This window comes from Corapipo altera, unplaced genomic scaffold, assembly GCF_003945725.1.
Source record: "Corapipo altera isolate COAL_440 unplaced genomic scaffold, ASM394572v1 1b, whole genome shotgun sequence".
Lineage (NCBI taxonomy): Eukaryota > Metazoa > Chordata > Aves > Passeriformes > Pipridae > Corapipo > Corapipo altera.
In genome coordinates, this window is record NW_020884881.1 from 8,008,051 (window position 1) to 8,024,312 (window position 16,262).

The following is a 16,262-nucleotide window of genomic DNA, read 5'->3' on the forward strand; positions in this document are numbered from 1 at the left end:
ATATCTGCAGTCCTATAATTAGCTGTCTAAACCATTTCTGTGTTTACTCAGTAACTTCTCAAAATACAAGAGGACAAGTTTCAATAGAGTGACATTTACTAGAACTGACTACTTAATTTCATAAAAAACTTCTATTGGTTTTCAAAAGCCAGCCCAGAACTGCCCTGTTTCAAGTGGTTGTTCCTTCTTAAACTCTGATAACTTTCTTGTAAGAATACACCTCACTGTCCCCAGAATCATGGAGGTTGAAGAATAACGCAACAAAACAAAACAATCATCTCTGTAGCCTTCTGGTTTACACATTCAGCCAGGATGGAATCAGCTTGGTGTTCATTTCCCCCTCATGTTATTCATTTTCTAATGCAATGTCAGTCTTATGTAAAAAGCACATGCAGTCTGAGTTAAAGAACAAAATGTGTCCCATCCCAAGAGCTCACCTTACCCATTAGTCTGCAGACATGAAATCTCACACCACTGTTCTGCAGCAAAGTGAGGTTATTTCAACAGTAATTGTTGACATGCAATTATACAATGTAGATGTCCTGATTTAGTTCTCCCTCCCCCCTCCTTACGATAGATTTTGGAGGAGCTGGAGAAACTATGGACAGATAATCAAACATAGAGATGCACAAGGACAGCAAACATGTAGAAGTAGAGATGGCAAAGGAATAGAATGAAAGACAGAAGGGAAACCAAAGGGAAACTGAAGGAAGGTCAACTGCTTTTTCTATAGTTTAAGGCTTTAAATAAAAGGCTAATATGCAAAATTTTCAAGACAAACAACAGGTACATTACTACAAGTATTCTTCTAAAATGTCTTAAACAGCAAAAGTATAACATAAAGGAGCAGAAACGAAATAAACTGAGGAAGAATTGATACACATGAAGTAGAGTATATATAATACTTCCTTCCTCACTAGTATATATACTAGTGAGGAAGGAATAGTGAAGGATATGTCTTTAAATGAATTGCAATCAGTAGTAAATATAAGAGATGTAGTGACTCACTGTTAACAGGCAAATATTTCCTTTACTAATTTAATCATAACATTTGACAATACTGTTAGAATCAATAGTTAATTTCGCTAGCTAATTTTAATTAACCTAATACACAAAAAAGATAAACTTTTTTTATATTTGAGCTGTTAGTTTTATAAAGGCAAGTCAGTTTTATCCTGCCAGATATAAAATAAGGTCATACCAAACTTAAAGGGTTTGACATTATCCCTTTTTATTTATTTAGCTAGCCTATGAAGTATTTGTTAGTATTTAGACAGAAAAAGAGCTCAAAATAATACTGCCTTCAGGTAATTCAGTATGGCTTGGGGCAACATTCTGATTTAAATATGTTAATACTAAATAAATGTTTTATTACATTTCTGACACACAATGAATTCTAAAGAAATACCAAAGGGTATTCATTCTAATTTTTTAAATTTATTTTTCAGTGGAAATTAGTATATCTGTGATGCAAAGCCTTTTCACAAATCTTGTTTAAAACACTTTAAGAACTCTATCCATTTATGCTCTTTGAATGCAAAACCTGCAGATTTTGGGGACACTTTCTTGGGAAAATTATGTTGCTTACATTTAAATGCATTTAAACATAAGTGCAATGCATTCCAGAGATATCTGAATTAGCTTCAAAAAATCTGACAAGGCACAGGCTTTGCAGAAGTACTAGTTTGGGGTCCATTCCACATATTGCTCTGTTGAAAGCAGTGACATATACAGCATAACAGATTACAGACAGCCCCTCTCCATCCCAATAGGGACTACCAAGGAACACTACAAAGGTTTTGACAAAATGAGAAACATTCTTTCTTGTCTCCTGTTCAGCTGTCCTACATAATCCCTACTTTTATAATTACCTTTTTGACAACACTAATTAAAAAAGATAGCATGTTTTATTCTTCTAAGAGTTTTGTATGTCGTTTTCCCATCACTTGTTATCTCTGTATGTTGTAAAAATGAAAAAAGTCTCTTTTTCAACTATTAGAGTTCAGGAATCCATGACTTTCTTTAATGTATATCTATAAAGAGTTTGAGGGTAATTTAACTGTTATCATCTTATTCTCATTTCTGATCCCCATTTAGAAAAAACAAGAGGGGAAATTTTAATGTAGTGTTCACTGCCCTGAGAATCTTTAAGACTATAGAAAAAATCTCATAATTTTAGTTTCCATATATTTATGTACATTTATTTGTATTCTAATAGAAACAAATTGTAAAATCAGCTGTCATACATGTTTTGAACACCTCCTTGGATTGGAATACTGTATCCACTGTCAGTCATCAATCAATCCTTAAACATTCACATATCAGTATTTGTAACATTAAATATTTTGAAGTTTCAGTTCCTGCAGATATCAATGAAAACAAATATACATATTCCAAGGTTCATCAGCTGCAATCTGACCTTAATCACCATGCAATATAAGCTGTTCATGTAGCTCAGTTATTCTCTCTCTATGCATATGACACTAAACAACAACATAAAAACCCAACCTGTCTTGAAGAGAAGTGAAAATAAATAAGAGGAAAAATAAGCGAACACTGTAAAGTTTGACAAATAGGAGGAATAAAGGGAGAAGAAGAAATGGTTGATTTAAGGTGAGATTTGAATCTAAGGATGCCTGTGAGTGTTTATTAAGAGGCATTTGGATAATGTCCTGTTTTAGTTAGTCCTGTAGTGGCCAGGTAGTTGCACTAGATGTCTGTTGTAGGTCCCTTCCAACTAAAATACTCTATTTTATAAATTTATTCAGCCACTTCCAGGAAAATAAAATGCCTTCCATAAAAAGTTTAGACAGATACCATTCTTTTTATAGACACTACGTTTCTCAACATTTTCAGTACCTAACTCTTCTCCCATAGTTGTATAACACAAAGACTTTATAACACTGTCTTGCCAGTTAGGGGTCATTTCCTAATGGATGCAGATCCACTACTATGTGTTATACAAAGGCTCAGAGGTATCACAGAGAGGTTCTAAGTTTGTTATGAATACCTCAAGATAAAGTATGACTGTGCTAAGGTAAAATGAGAGGCAGGAATACAGTTATAGAAACAAGAATTCAAACCAAACAGGAACAGTAAAATCTATTAGTTCATATTTTCTCTCCCACCTGCACAATGTCTCTTTCTGCAAATTTTCCTCTTGAAGAAATCCTGACTACATCTCCATCCAGTTCTTCCATAGCTACAAAAAAAAATAAATAATTAAATCTATGAGTTCAGGTACACAACAAAAGAGTCTTACTGAGAAAAAGTTCAGACAATATACACTTTAGGGCACCAAAACCAACAACTGTTATTTAGGTAACTCTGTAAGGTCATTTCCACCATAAAATACCTCATGTTTTATAGCTATTTTGCACTTTTTCACGGTGACAATACATACTTTTTGTCTTTACTGTCATCTTCAGAACAAAACAGATCACGCTAGAAGTCCCTATCCTTCCAGCTCTCAAACCAGCAAGTATATCTGTTTTTGTAAGGCTATATTTATACTTTCATAGGTGGAGAAGAATTCATCAACAGCTATTGTTACAGAAGCTATCACAGGATGCAGCACAAAGAGGTAGTAAGTCACATTCATACTGAAAAGGCAGTATCTGCTAATGCATAGGAATGAGGAGTGCTTACAAAAATGTCTTAAATTTATTGGGTAATTCTTCTTGTATCTTCTGAGTAGGATCCAGGAAAACTCTCAAATTTTCCAGATACCTGGAATCTATTCTAGGTAGAAAGGCATAACCACTCTCTGGTAAGTGTAGAGATGGATGGATTTGGGATCTCAGATTACTGCTCAGACATCGGATCTGCAATTCTACAAAGCTTCTTTCAGTGTATGCTACAAAAATCAAAGCCTTGCATCACTGAGCTTCTTGGGGGGTTACAAACTGGGCTGAATTCACCAAAACCAGCATTTCAAAACCTAGTTCTTCTGAAGCAAGAACTAGAAAGCAAAAATGACATTATCAGGAGCCAAATTCAAAGTAAGTGATAGCATATTTGTTCAAAGAAAAAAACTATTAGGTCTGTAGAGCATGATGCCAATGATGCTGTTGCAAAAACATACATGTGTTCAAACTAGGAGACTGAACAAGTATTTAAAGGAGATTCACTCAATATTTCCAAAACAGATATAAAATACATCCTGTTCAGAAAATCAAACCTAAAAACAGTATTCAGAGAAGTATCCTATTTGCCTAGTCTGTTCTTAACATTCTTTAGGAAGCCACCCATAGCCATGTTAGATACAGAATACTGGGCAAAACAGACCCCTGATGAGACCTATTACAATCATCCTCACATCCTTAAGTAAAGCTCTGCCAAACGTTATGTGTCATCCACCTGAGCCCCTGTGGTAGCCCCCAGGGACTGAGAGATCTAGGGAACAGTAATATCATATCTGAAGAGGAGTAGCTTAGTCTCTCTACAGCAGAACTGAAGCTTCAGTGACACCTGAATTTTAAGACAGTCTGCCTGAACATAAACCCTTCCTGCAGATACACTTCTTCGGCATCTACATCAGACATGCAGCCCATTATTTTTTCCAGAAGGAATTTCTTGGGCATTGAGGGACTACAGACTTGGCATACACTTAATGGGTGAATCTCATTGAGGCAGCACACTCAAGGATTGTGGATCCAAACATGGAAACTGTATCCTGCAGTACAAATATAATTCCGGCTTCAGAAAAGCGGTAGGGATGACACCCCAAGAACATGTCCTGACTGAGTTAAGGAGAGCCTGGGCAAACCCAAGGACTGGACGGACAGTAGAAAAGGGAAAAGGTAAAGGAGGGTGAGAGAAAAGTAAGTAACACAGGACTAAATTTGGGAATTCTCAGGAGTAAAAATTAAGTTAACCAATTTCCGTCATATGCATTTATGAATATGAACTATCTTTTCTCACTGAGTGTGGCACACAATCATCTGAAGTGTAAGTGTCCACCTCAACAATTTCTTCAAGGAATAAGATACTTGAAACTATCACTAACATACCACTTGCCCCAAAAGCATTAAGAAAGTCAACTCCCAATAATTTTTTTTTGTTTTATTTTTAACTACTTTTTTCATACTCTTAGAATATTTGTAGGAGAATTAACATGTCAAGTCATTAGTCAACATTAAACGGCTGTGGCAGTAGTACTAAGTATACTTAATGTACAACAGAAGGCATACTGTCTAACCAGACGTACTAGAATTAAAAAGAAAGGATTTAGGACTTCAAGGAACAGACACACAGAGAATGTCTACACTTCACAGTGCAGTGATATATATGATGGCACTTAATAAATTAGTACACATAATGGAAGCAGCTTAGTTATCGCAATAATGAATGGTATTCTGGAATATCATATGAAAGAATATGTAAATAACCTGGTAATTTCTCTCCTGCTTTAATATTCTCTCAATGCTGCTACACAGTAAGACTCAATCCTGTTACCAAATGAAACCCCAGATCATCTCAAATGTATCTATTTTTTCTCAAAATTTTATTACTGCAGTAAGATCGGTATTTCCAGCCTTCACAAGGCATCCAAATATCCGTGTTGAAGAAATTCAACATTACTTGATTATACTTAATTACTGCATTGGGTTTTTTTTCAACTGATCTTCTGGAGCTCTGTAAATGCTGAGCCTCCATATGGTTATGTGACTTGAACAGAGAGCCTGAGGGGCCACACAGCTCCACATGGTAGCTTGTAATCACACTGAGTTATCAATCAATCCAGCTGGAAATGTCAACAGTGCATATTGCTTGTTTAATATTATGTTCTTCTAAAGAACAATATTTGAAAAGCCACATATTACTAAAATGTAAGTAAATACAAGAAAAAAAAAATCTAGAAAGAACACTAGAACACTTACCATCAAACTCTGCTGGTCCTACCCCCACTATAATTATGGACATTGGAAGCTTTGAAGCCTTCAAAAGAAGAAGAAAAAGAGGTTTAATGCATTATATAACCTCTGCCAATAATATGAGAACAATCTGAATAAAAAACATGCATAAGTTATGTTTCAAAGAGCAATTTTTTTCTCCCCTAAAAGGTTCAGGGGTGTAAACTGTCTGCTTAAGTGGTACAAAGCACCTTGGATAAAGATAGAAAGGCAGATGATTATTTTAATTTATCTTTTCATTACCAAATCTTTGAATCATGTAGGGTGCTAATTAAACACAACAAACTATGTTCTGGTTTAATACTAATATGACAACTAAGAGGACAAATTTATCCGGGAAACTTTTGTAAACTGATGATTGCAAATATGTACCTAGTGATAGTCTGACATTTATTTAAATGTACTTTGCTGTTTCTTGGTATTACACAGATGCTTGGTACTATGGGATACTATTTTTTACATTGACTTGATGCTAATTTTAAAAAGGAAATAACTAATCTATTTGAGCAATATGAATCTTATATTTATATCATTAATGAAATTTTATGGAGTTAGTCATCCATGTCACAAAGCAAACAAGATATCACACTGGTTTATGGTAAGATTTTCAATTTTATTTAATTTTTTTCATTCAATGAAACAAGTCAAAGATGGTATCTGGCTTTCCCTGAATAAACTCTCTGTAAAACCTTTAAAATTATGAAGACAGTATCATAAATATTAGACTCTCCTGCCCTGACAGTAGCACCAGTTTACAGAAATAATCTGAAACTGCCTCTGATGAAGAGAGTAACAAATAAAAAAAAATCCACCAAATGTCAGGGTTGACAACTATTGCTTACTGAGTTATTCTGATGAACCATGAAACGTCTACAGTCATTTTAAACATTAAACAAGAGTACACACTGGCCAAAAAAGTCAGAGATGTACACCTTCTGATCTCTTAGAACAGTACACCTCCTTGTTTTTCAGGTGTTTTCTAGAATCTTATCTCTTGATTGTAAAGAAAACATCCTTTAAGGAGATTCCTACTCACACAGACACAGATCTATGTGATACAGTGATATATGAAACAGTAAGTGGCAAGGACAGCATAAAGACAAAGAGTTAAACTCTTGCAAATAAACTTAAGTGTTGGCATTTCCTGAATGACAGCATAACCTTTAAACAGTTTGGTAATACAGAATGTGTCTGACATATATGCTGTAATGAGAAAGATGCCTAAAAGCACAATTAGTGTTAAAAATTGAAACATATTCTTTCTGAGTTTTATACACATCAAGTTACATCGAACGTGATTGCCCTTTTTAGTATTCTGGATATTATTAAGGCAGAAAAAACTGCTATTGAATAGCATTTAATTAGTTCTGTCATGGTATACCGTGCTCACATTTCAGGAAGTATGCAGAAAAATGAAGGCATCTTCATAAAAAGTAAAGACAGCAAATATTCCCAAACTTCCAGTTATTCCAACCAACAACACACCTGCTGTATTTCCAGACGATTGTAGACTAACAGTTGTTATTCCTGGAAACTAACTGTTACTGGAAACAAGGTTTTTCTGTATGTCTTAGTGGTAAATGAATTAATCTTACAAGTAAGATATCAGCCAACCACATTTACGGACTTCAAATGGGGGGGTGAAGTAAGAGCTGCTCTTTTTTCTCCACTGAGTCTTTTTGTCACCTAAAAGCAGCTCATCTAAAAGAAACTACATTTCAAACTTGTAGGCTGGACTAGAGAACAAACATCCAAGCTAAAAGCTTGTTTATCCCCTTTAGAAGTGAGAGTGACTTTATCCTCCTTTAATACTGGAAGGTGGAAGATAGAGAAAGTAAAGTGGTTCTTTTGAACACAGTTACAGCTTTGGGTGTAAAAATTCACCAGGTGGGCTGGTAAGTTTATTAGTAAGATCAGAGTCCTTACTAATACACAGATTTTGCTCCTCAGTGAAAGACCAAACACTGTGGCAGTATTTTCATGTGCACTCTACTAACTAGAATGGTATCGAACCTCTGCAGGAGGTAGTGAAAGTGGGTCTTCAGAAATATGCCACCTAATTCTACACTGTTCACTTTGACACAATGTTTAATTACTTTAATGTAAGCTTTTCACTCACCACTTTGCTATTAACTAGATCCACTGTGCTATGTTAAAACCTATTGGTGGAGATCTTTTCCAACTTTGTCTAAAAGTGTTTCTGTGTGTACTTGCATCTGAAATCTTCCAGGGGCAAAAGCAAAATGGAACCTGTTCATGATACAGAATATTACTTATATACATGGCAGTTTTGAAGAGTAAAATATTGAAAATAATGAAGAAATTGAGAAACAATTAAGAATTTTCTGAATTCTAAGGGGCTATTTAGAGGGAAATCAGATGACTGGTATGCTTGTCATTTGGGATCAGAAAGCTGAGACAGTCTTCAAAAAGCATGAGAATCTAAGTTGTCTGCAATTACGAGAATGATAAAGAACAGTTCACTGTGCAAAACCGCATGGCGGGATGTGCCTGAGAAAGGAAGAGGCAAGAAGTAGATGAGGAAAATCATACAAATATACAGTGCTAGAGAGAAGAGTATAATTTCCCACAGAATACTATCTATTTAGGTTGAGGTTCAATTTTTGCTTTCTTTTTGTCTTTATGCATAACAAACTTGATAAAGATGGTTAATTACGGTGCAAATATCGTGCCTGACATATTAATGGATTTACTTTATTGCCTAAAATATGAATTCCTAGAAACATAATTCTTTTAAATTTCAACACTTTGATCAAAACTTACATTCACTATGGATTCTTTTGTCTGAGCCATATCAGAAATAACTCCATCTGTAATAATCAGAAGAACAAAATACTGGGAGCCATCTTTTACTGAAGCAGCATATCTAAGGGGAAAAAAAGCAACATTATAGTCATAAACAAAAGCCCTTAATAAAAGGAATTAATATAAGCTGTATTTTTAAAATTTGACTGTTACATAATGTAGGGAATTTCAAAAGTAAAGACATTCATAATTATGGTTGACATTCTACTTTTAAATGAAAGCATTGAAAAAACACAGCTAATACAATATTGATATTGATAATCTGCATCTGTTGTATCAGTGAAAAATGGGAATTGCTTCACTACCGAGAGGATCACGGGCAGAATGTCCTTTATAGAATCATGAGTTGTTAGAAAGTCTAAGTTGTTTAACAGTTGTTATCTCTGGGGAATATAGCTTGGTATGAAGGGCATACACTAATATTGAATGGTTGGATTTATAGCATGAATAAAATTTATCAGGAATCAGCAGATTGTGGTTTTTTGTTGGTTTTGGTTGGTTGGTTTGGTTTTTTTGTCTTACAAAACCAGGTTACTTATTGTTGACCACACTTGCATATTTACACATTTATGTGCACATTTGTACAATGGCTGAACACGAAACCCTGCAACCCTGGCTTAGATATTCATCTCTTTGCACCACCCACCTTTCAAGACTCAAGCTTCTCCCTGTGCCGTACATGAATGAAAGATAAAATACATCAACTGCCATTCCCACCTCAGCTAAAGGACCCAAGAAGCAACTGCTCTATGAAAATGAGCAGCTCTTGAATATTTGGAAAGTCTCAAAAGAGAGTCCATAGCAGCCACACTGAGCCCTATGGCCTGCCGGCCAATAACTAATACCTCAGTTAATTTATCTTCAAATCCCAAGGGTCAAAGTGTCCTGTATAATTAGAAGCTTTTTTTGTGTGAAGTTGGTTGCTCCACATGACAATAGCCACTATAGTTCCTACTTTTATGAAGACTCTTGGTACTGTGAAGAAGTCAAATAGCAGAAGTTTGTCATAAAAAAAGCAATGAGTAGTGTGGAGAGCAGTAAAAGAAAAAAACTAATTGCCACTACTATTGAATACATGGCCAAATACATAATATGACTCTCAAAGAACTCACAGTTTTTTTGGTCATTGAACATAAAAGGCATGGGTCACTGAACAGGATATGTTCTAATGATGGTCATCATGACTGCATATGCCCAGAAAATTCAGCAAGTAGTGCTGATAAATACGATGCTGTAACCACAACATTTATAAGAGTTTGGAGGAAGTTACAACTCAGAGAAAGCCATCACCTTTCCTCACTTGCCCTCTCCAAGATACAGATGGGTGGAGAAGCCATACAGACAGTGAACCTGCTGAATATCATCTGTTTGCAGGCTGGCTGTAGGGATTGATAGTTAAATATCAAGATTAGCAAGACCTAGTGTGGAATACATTTTCACCACAATGCATAGACTTCTTTTATCTCATTTTTCCACAATGCTTATAATCTTTTCAATGATGATTGCAATGACAAGGGATGATGGGAGAGTAAAATAAAAATTTATTATCCTTTCTGAGCACTTAATACTGTCTACATACCTACACTGAAGAAATGGAACAGAAATTTGGTTATTTTAAATTTTCTACAGACTAAAATGTTCAGAAGTCTTTTGGAAGAAAGATCTTGTATGTGGAACGGAGATGAGAGAAGAAACTAAGTTGCATCTAGTGTAGTTTAGATAATTCTGTAGCTGGGGGAAGGATAATAAACTCATTATCCGTTTAATGAGCTTCTCATTAAACTCTCTGAAGAGTTCTGAGATCACAACAGGACAGTAACATCTGACATTGTTTCCAGAGATTTCATCAGAGTCAGAGGCATATTTTTAAGTGGGAGTGATGCACAAAGAAGAAATTTCTTTGAGACTGAAGGTAGGTTCAAAGAGTAACTGCAGACCAGTACCATATCTATGGGAGTCAACAGAATTGAACCTTAAAGGAAAATGATTTTACTGAAAACTGGACTGATATATAGATTGTATTAAGGATGATCATGCAGTAGAAGTCCTTGTGGAGACACTTAGCTTTCCCACTATAGTGTAGTGTGCTTAGCTACCAGGAGGAGTTCCCAAAGGTTGCAACAACTTGATATTTTAACAAAAGTTCAGTGGAAGGACTACAAATGTTGCTGGACAGGCTCCTGTTACTCTGCAAAAGTTGACAAATATTCCTGAGAAACAACTGGGGAGAAAAGGAACTGAATTTATGCCAATGCTTTGGTAACACTGGATCAAAAATTTCAATTTTTGCAAGAAGCAGCAGGCTGGAGGTTAACTGCCAACTTCTGAGCCAGACACCTCAGCTGATACGAGCAGCTCTGAAGAAGAAGACAAAACCAGAAAAGTCGATGGGTTAGATTTTCAGATAACGTGGCTAATGCAGATGCCAAATGCCACATATATGGAAAACTGCTACTGGAGAGATCATGTACAAAGGTGATTAAAGGTGACAGCTACTTGCAAATGACAAGCAATTTAATATGCATGTACATAATTTTAATGGGATGATCTGAAGATGAAACAACTAATCCTAAGGAAAAACAACTGAAATCAGCTATCTAACCATCCACAGAAAATTCTTTGCACCACAGAATTTACAAATTATTTTTTTACTGGTCTGTAGAACTAACAACTGCAAAAACAGATAGTAAATAAATAGCTACAACAATTAGCTGTTTTGCAAGCTCATAAATAAAACATTAACAGTATAATTATTTACGCAGCCCTACTGCCTTATTTTGTAAACATTAGTTCTTTCTCTGTGCCTATAAATAAAATCAAATCTGTTCAGGTAGTTACTCAGCTAAATCATCTAAGCCACATCACTTTCCTATATAAATTCATGGAGGTATTATACTGTCAAGATCTTGATCTCAAGATTCTAAGCCAAGATCTTATCTGCCAACATAAGGCAACATTATCCTTCTTAAGAAACTTCTATAACACAAGAAGGGTTTTACTTTCAGAAGTTAGATGAGGTGTTGCATAACACAGCACCACTGCTCCCCAATGGTGACTGCTGTACTATTGGCTTAAAAGTACTGCTACCAGCTGGGAATTGTTGGCACAGAGAGTCCTTGAAGATTTTGTTGACAGTTTGGAAATTTTGAGATTAGAGGAACTATGTATGCCTAAAAAAACTTAGATTTTGTAACTTTTTTGGATAGATTCTTGCATTTTCTGTGAGGCAATAACTCCGTGCTCTAAAAGACAGAAGAGAAACATGACAGAATGATCTCAAAAATTTTCTTTCATTATGATTTCTGCTAAGATCAACTGGATCACTTCTATTTCTTTTTAAACAGTGATGAAATTCTGCATAATACTAGCATGTGGTCTTCAAACCTACTCAACAACACAAGTTAATCACGTTCAACTGAATAAACAACTGTAAATATCTTTTTCAATGTTTTGCATCATGTAACTGTCAGGCTTTTATATGCTTTTATATGACAGTAAGAAGTTTCTGCAAAGTACCTGTGGTGATGCTTACCTGGCTACATGATTAATTACAGGAGCAAAGTTTGTTGGTCCATAAAGCTGTACAGATTTTAGACTCCTGTAATATGCCTCCATTACACCATCAATTCCATGGCAGTATGGATTTTGAGGGTTTCCATTCTAATGAAAATAAGAGATGATTAATCACTGAAAGTAACTATGAAGTAAAAATTATGTAGGCTAATGAATACTACCCACTGTATATTCTTAAAAGGCAAAGACCTAAGCATTCTAGGATCTATTCAAAGAGTTCACTACAAATGCCCAGTGTAAGTGCCACGCCTGCTTGTGAGTGCTAACTATCTAGGGAAAGTGGTTCTAGCGGCCTCATGTTACATGCAGTCTGAATCACTGGAACTGGTTCCTAGACATAAATAGCATCTTAAGTGTAATTAAATACTCTTGCATACACACAACATTAAAAGGCATTTTCCTATGTGGATTTAAGGTATGAATTACAGGTCAGATGTAAAACTAGAATCATGTTTAGGAGCACAGTTCAGGCTCAGTGATTTCTTATTTAAAAATGTGAATAAGCAGAAATGGTAGCCAGACCCTAATGTTCATACACTATGAGAATGTAAGGTAAACTATAAATTCCTCATTGTTTTGGTACAATATTTCTGCATTGGAAAAATTATTTTTGACCTAGTATAAGCAGCAGAAGAAAGGAATTTTCTCATTAAGAGCCCACAGAATGGCTGTACTGTAAATTCTTAGGGTAGGCATTTTACTATCAATCTCCGTAATGACTCTATAATGAGGATACCTATTTACATACAAACATGTAAGCTACATTCCAGATTTATGACCCATGCCAGACTAGACAAATGATCTGTGTAAGGCTTCAAAATCTTTCAAATCTCCTTACTCTCCTTCAAGTGCCAACATCTCACTGGTTTAGTGTGCCAGTATCTCAGTTTGAGGTAGAGTGTACCTGCCTCAGAATCTAGAAAACCAAAGCAAATTTTTCATGGAATTGGTCTAGAACATTAAAAGAGAGAGCTGAAAACACTGCTTAGCATCACATTGGTGGTACCTATACATGTTTACATATGGAGGACGGAAATATATATATATTATATATATTGCGTATACATATATAATATGTATGTGGTGCTTTTTCCTCTGTAAAAGCACCACAACGGCACATAAATTGACTAAATGAATTTTAGAAACACCCTTAGAACTGAAATATGTATCAATATATTTGAACTTGCTACACAAAGTTCAAAAAGTCTGTGATTTAAATGAGTATCTGCAATTGCACCTATCTTAAATTCCTATGTGGAAAACGTTTCCTTGAGGTAAGATAAGGCATTGTTTTCTAGCACAGGCTGACAGAAGAAATATACACCTACAGTTACCAATCTTCTGCCATGTCTTTGCTGCTATCTTATGAAAACTCACCTGATACACCTACATTTGCTGTAATTCTGACAACTTTGTCCTACTCTGAGAAGAACAAAAACCTCCAAATAAGCAAGTACATAAAATATCCACACTAATCACAAGTATCAGTTATACCAGATCAATCTTTCTGGCAAATCCTGGTAGATTTTAGGTTTGCAATTTAACTGACACATGGATCAATCTCAGATTTGTTCTTGTCACCTTAGCTAACAGTCCACTTAGCTATCCCTATGTCTCTAAACTAGCAGCCTGTCAAAGATAAAGAGATGACAGAAAATAAGACAGAACAATAACAACAATAATGAAATATTATCTCGGCTCATGATTTGTCCGCTTCTTAAGATAGATTAGCTTCAATCTGAAGTCTTTCGAGTGACTGTTTCTCATGCTGCTACAGCTGAGGTTAAAGATAATTACTTTTCTTTATTGCCATTTTTGGCCTACAGGGAGTTCTTGACTCTGGATTTCTCTCAGTAACTTCAGTATGATCAAAAATTCTGAAACAATAGCCTAGAGTTAGCACAGAATAATTATCACAATCTCTGTTCTTTACTTGTCCAGTGACTGTTCAAGAGTACAACCTTAACTCCCAAAAATTTGTTGTAGTAAAGAAATTCTAACAATATATAAATATTTATTTACTTACCAGTGCAAATTCATGTGATACTCTTCCATCAGGAGGCAGTCTAGCTCCAAAACCTAGAGCTGGGAACATTTTATCACTATCATAGTCCTGAATTATTTCACCTACAGCTTTCAGTGCCATGCCATAAGCATTCAGCTGATAGGGATTCATGTAGTGCAGTGAAGTCGGCTGTGAAGGGTTACCTGTTGAAGCAAGGATCAGATTTACTTTTAAACTGAATCACTTCAGAATTTTCTCTCTTAAAAAAGGTAAGTTGTATCAGGTAAAAATGCAGTTTTCTGAATACATTTTAATAGTAGTAGTTTTTCAGTAGTTCTGAACACATTTTAACAGTAGTAGCTGTGTTTCAGCATTGAAAGGGCAGCAAGAAACTTGTAGATTTGCATCATGTATAACATGATATACATTTTTAAGATGAAATTTACAAAAGTATTATGGCATTCTGAAAGCAACTCTGGAAGAAGATCACAATTTATCTCTGCTTCACCCCACTTCAGCCTCACTCCACCTGAAACTCTTTTCTTTTGCCCATCTCAATGGCATCTTATAAGTTTTCTCTCAGTAGTTATAAAGAAACAAAAAAATAATAATCAGAAAGTACACTTGCAAACAGTTCCTACTCATTCAATTTTTTATGTAGCTTTTCCAACTTCTATATACTTTATTTGCCCAGCTTTTCTAGATGGGAATTGGCCTCTAGTCTATTGCTCAGCAAAATGGAATCCTGAGTCCAGGTGGTGCCAGCTGAATACTGATACAGACACAAACACACACATAAGTACACTTAAAACTGATGACAGCACAAACATATACAAGACGTTTATTTTTATTCTTACCATTTGAGGCTGTGAAATCAATAGCGACTGTGAAATTGATTTGGGTTCTGTAGAAAAAGCAAACACAAGTCTTATTAATAGTTGTACTATTATGTAGAAAAATAAACAAGAGATGGTAACATCATTTGTGGACAAACTATAGGTCACTGACTTTCTAATACAGGAAATAAACACTGAAAATACTCTTATATAAGGTTCCAGCCAAGGGTTACCCAACACTATTTTATTAACACACTGAAAACAGTTACTTGACTCCATCCTTCCTTTTTTCATTGTTTATGGAAATTTCTAAATCACTAATAAGATAATTAACTTCCATAAGATTTAACTCATGTGCATTCAGATTAAACATCAACAATCTGACACATGTCCTTGCAGTAGTGGTTTTACTGTTCAAATAACTTGATGTGCCCAGAGGAAATACTATTTATTTCACTGAAAGCTGCGTATGAAAAAAGATTCACATAGAATCACCTTATCATACCGATCAAGGCTAACACAAATTAAGTTGCATTATGGGTGGACTCTGTCTCCAAAATTCAGCAAAAACCTACCAATGTCCACAGTATCAAGAAGAGTCCTTGGAACACTGGAATCCCGAAATATGTCTCAAAATGCTGTGACCTCAATACGGACCTCAACAACAACAAAAAATAAAGCCAGTGAAAACTGCTTCAGTCTCTGAAAAGTTCAGAGGCTGAGCTTTATGACAGAAGTTTCCTGCTAGTACTTCTGCATCCTACTTTATGCAGTTTCACAAAAAAAAAAAAATTTAATGGCATGACAAGTCAGATTTTGTTTTATATGTACTCACATGTCAGACCCCGTGGCTTCCTAATCACAATGTCCTTCTGCACTGTCAGTTAGACGTAAGGAGAAAGATTTAGGAAGCGCATGTCAACTAGTTTTCTACCACAATCAATATACTGTGCAGAAAAGTTGTCTTCCTCAGGTAAGAAAAATTTAGGAAAAACAACAAAAAAGTCTCGTATAACATAATAATAACTATAATAATTAAGAACTATAGTTATTAATACAACTATTATTATAATAACACTAATAAAAACTATTCCTAAATTTATGCTT

General features: G+C 35.1%; 1 protein-coding gene across 2 annotated transcripts in view; it reads right to left on the reverse strand.

Annotated features, from left to right (window-relative positions):
• CPNE8 (copine 8) overlaps positions 1 to 16,262 on the reverse strand; it is a 105,385-nt gene that overhangs the window by 31,820 nt on the left and 57,303 nt on the right. For both annotated transcript variants that reach the window (XM_027640020.1, XM_027640019.1), the window contains exons 14-19: positions 15,177 to 15,223; positions 14,341 to 14,522; positions 12,274 to 12,401; positions 8,700 to 8,802; positions 5,883 to 5,940; positions 3,129 to 3,202 (exon numbers count right to left, since the gene is read on the reverse strand). In XM_027640020.1, coding sequence (XP_027495821.1) covers positions 3,129 to 3,202; positions 5,883 to 5,940; positions 8,700 to 8,802; positions 12,274 to 12,401; positions 14,341 to 14,522; positions 15,177 to 15,223 — 592 coding nt within the window. The remainder of the gene's footprint in view (positions 1 to 3,128; positions 3,203 to 5,882; positions 5,941 to 8,699; positions 8,803 to 12,273; positions 12,402 to 14,340; positions 14,523 to 15,176; positions 15,224 to 16,262) is intronic.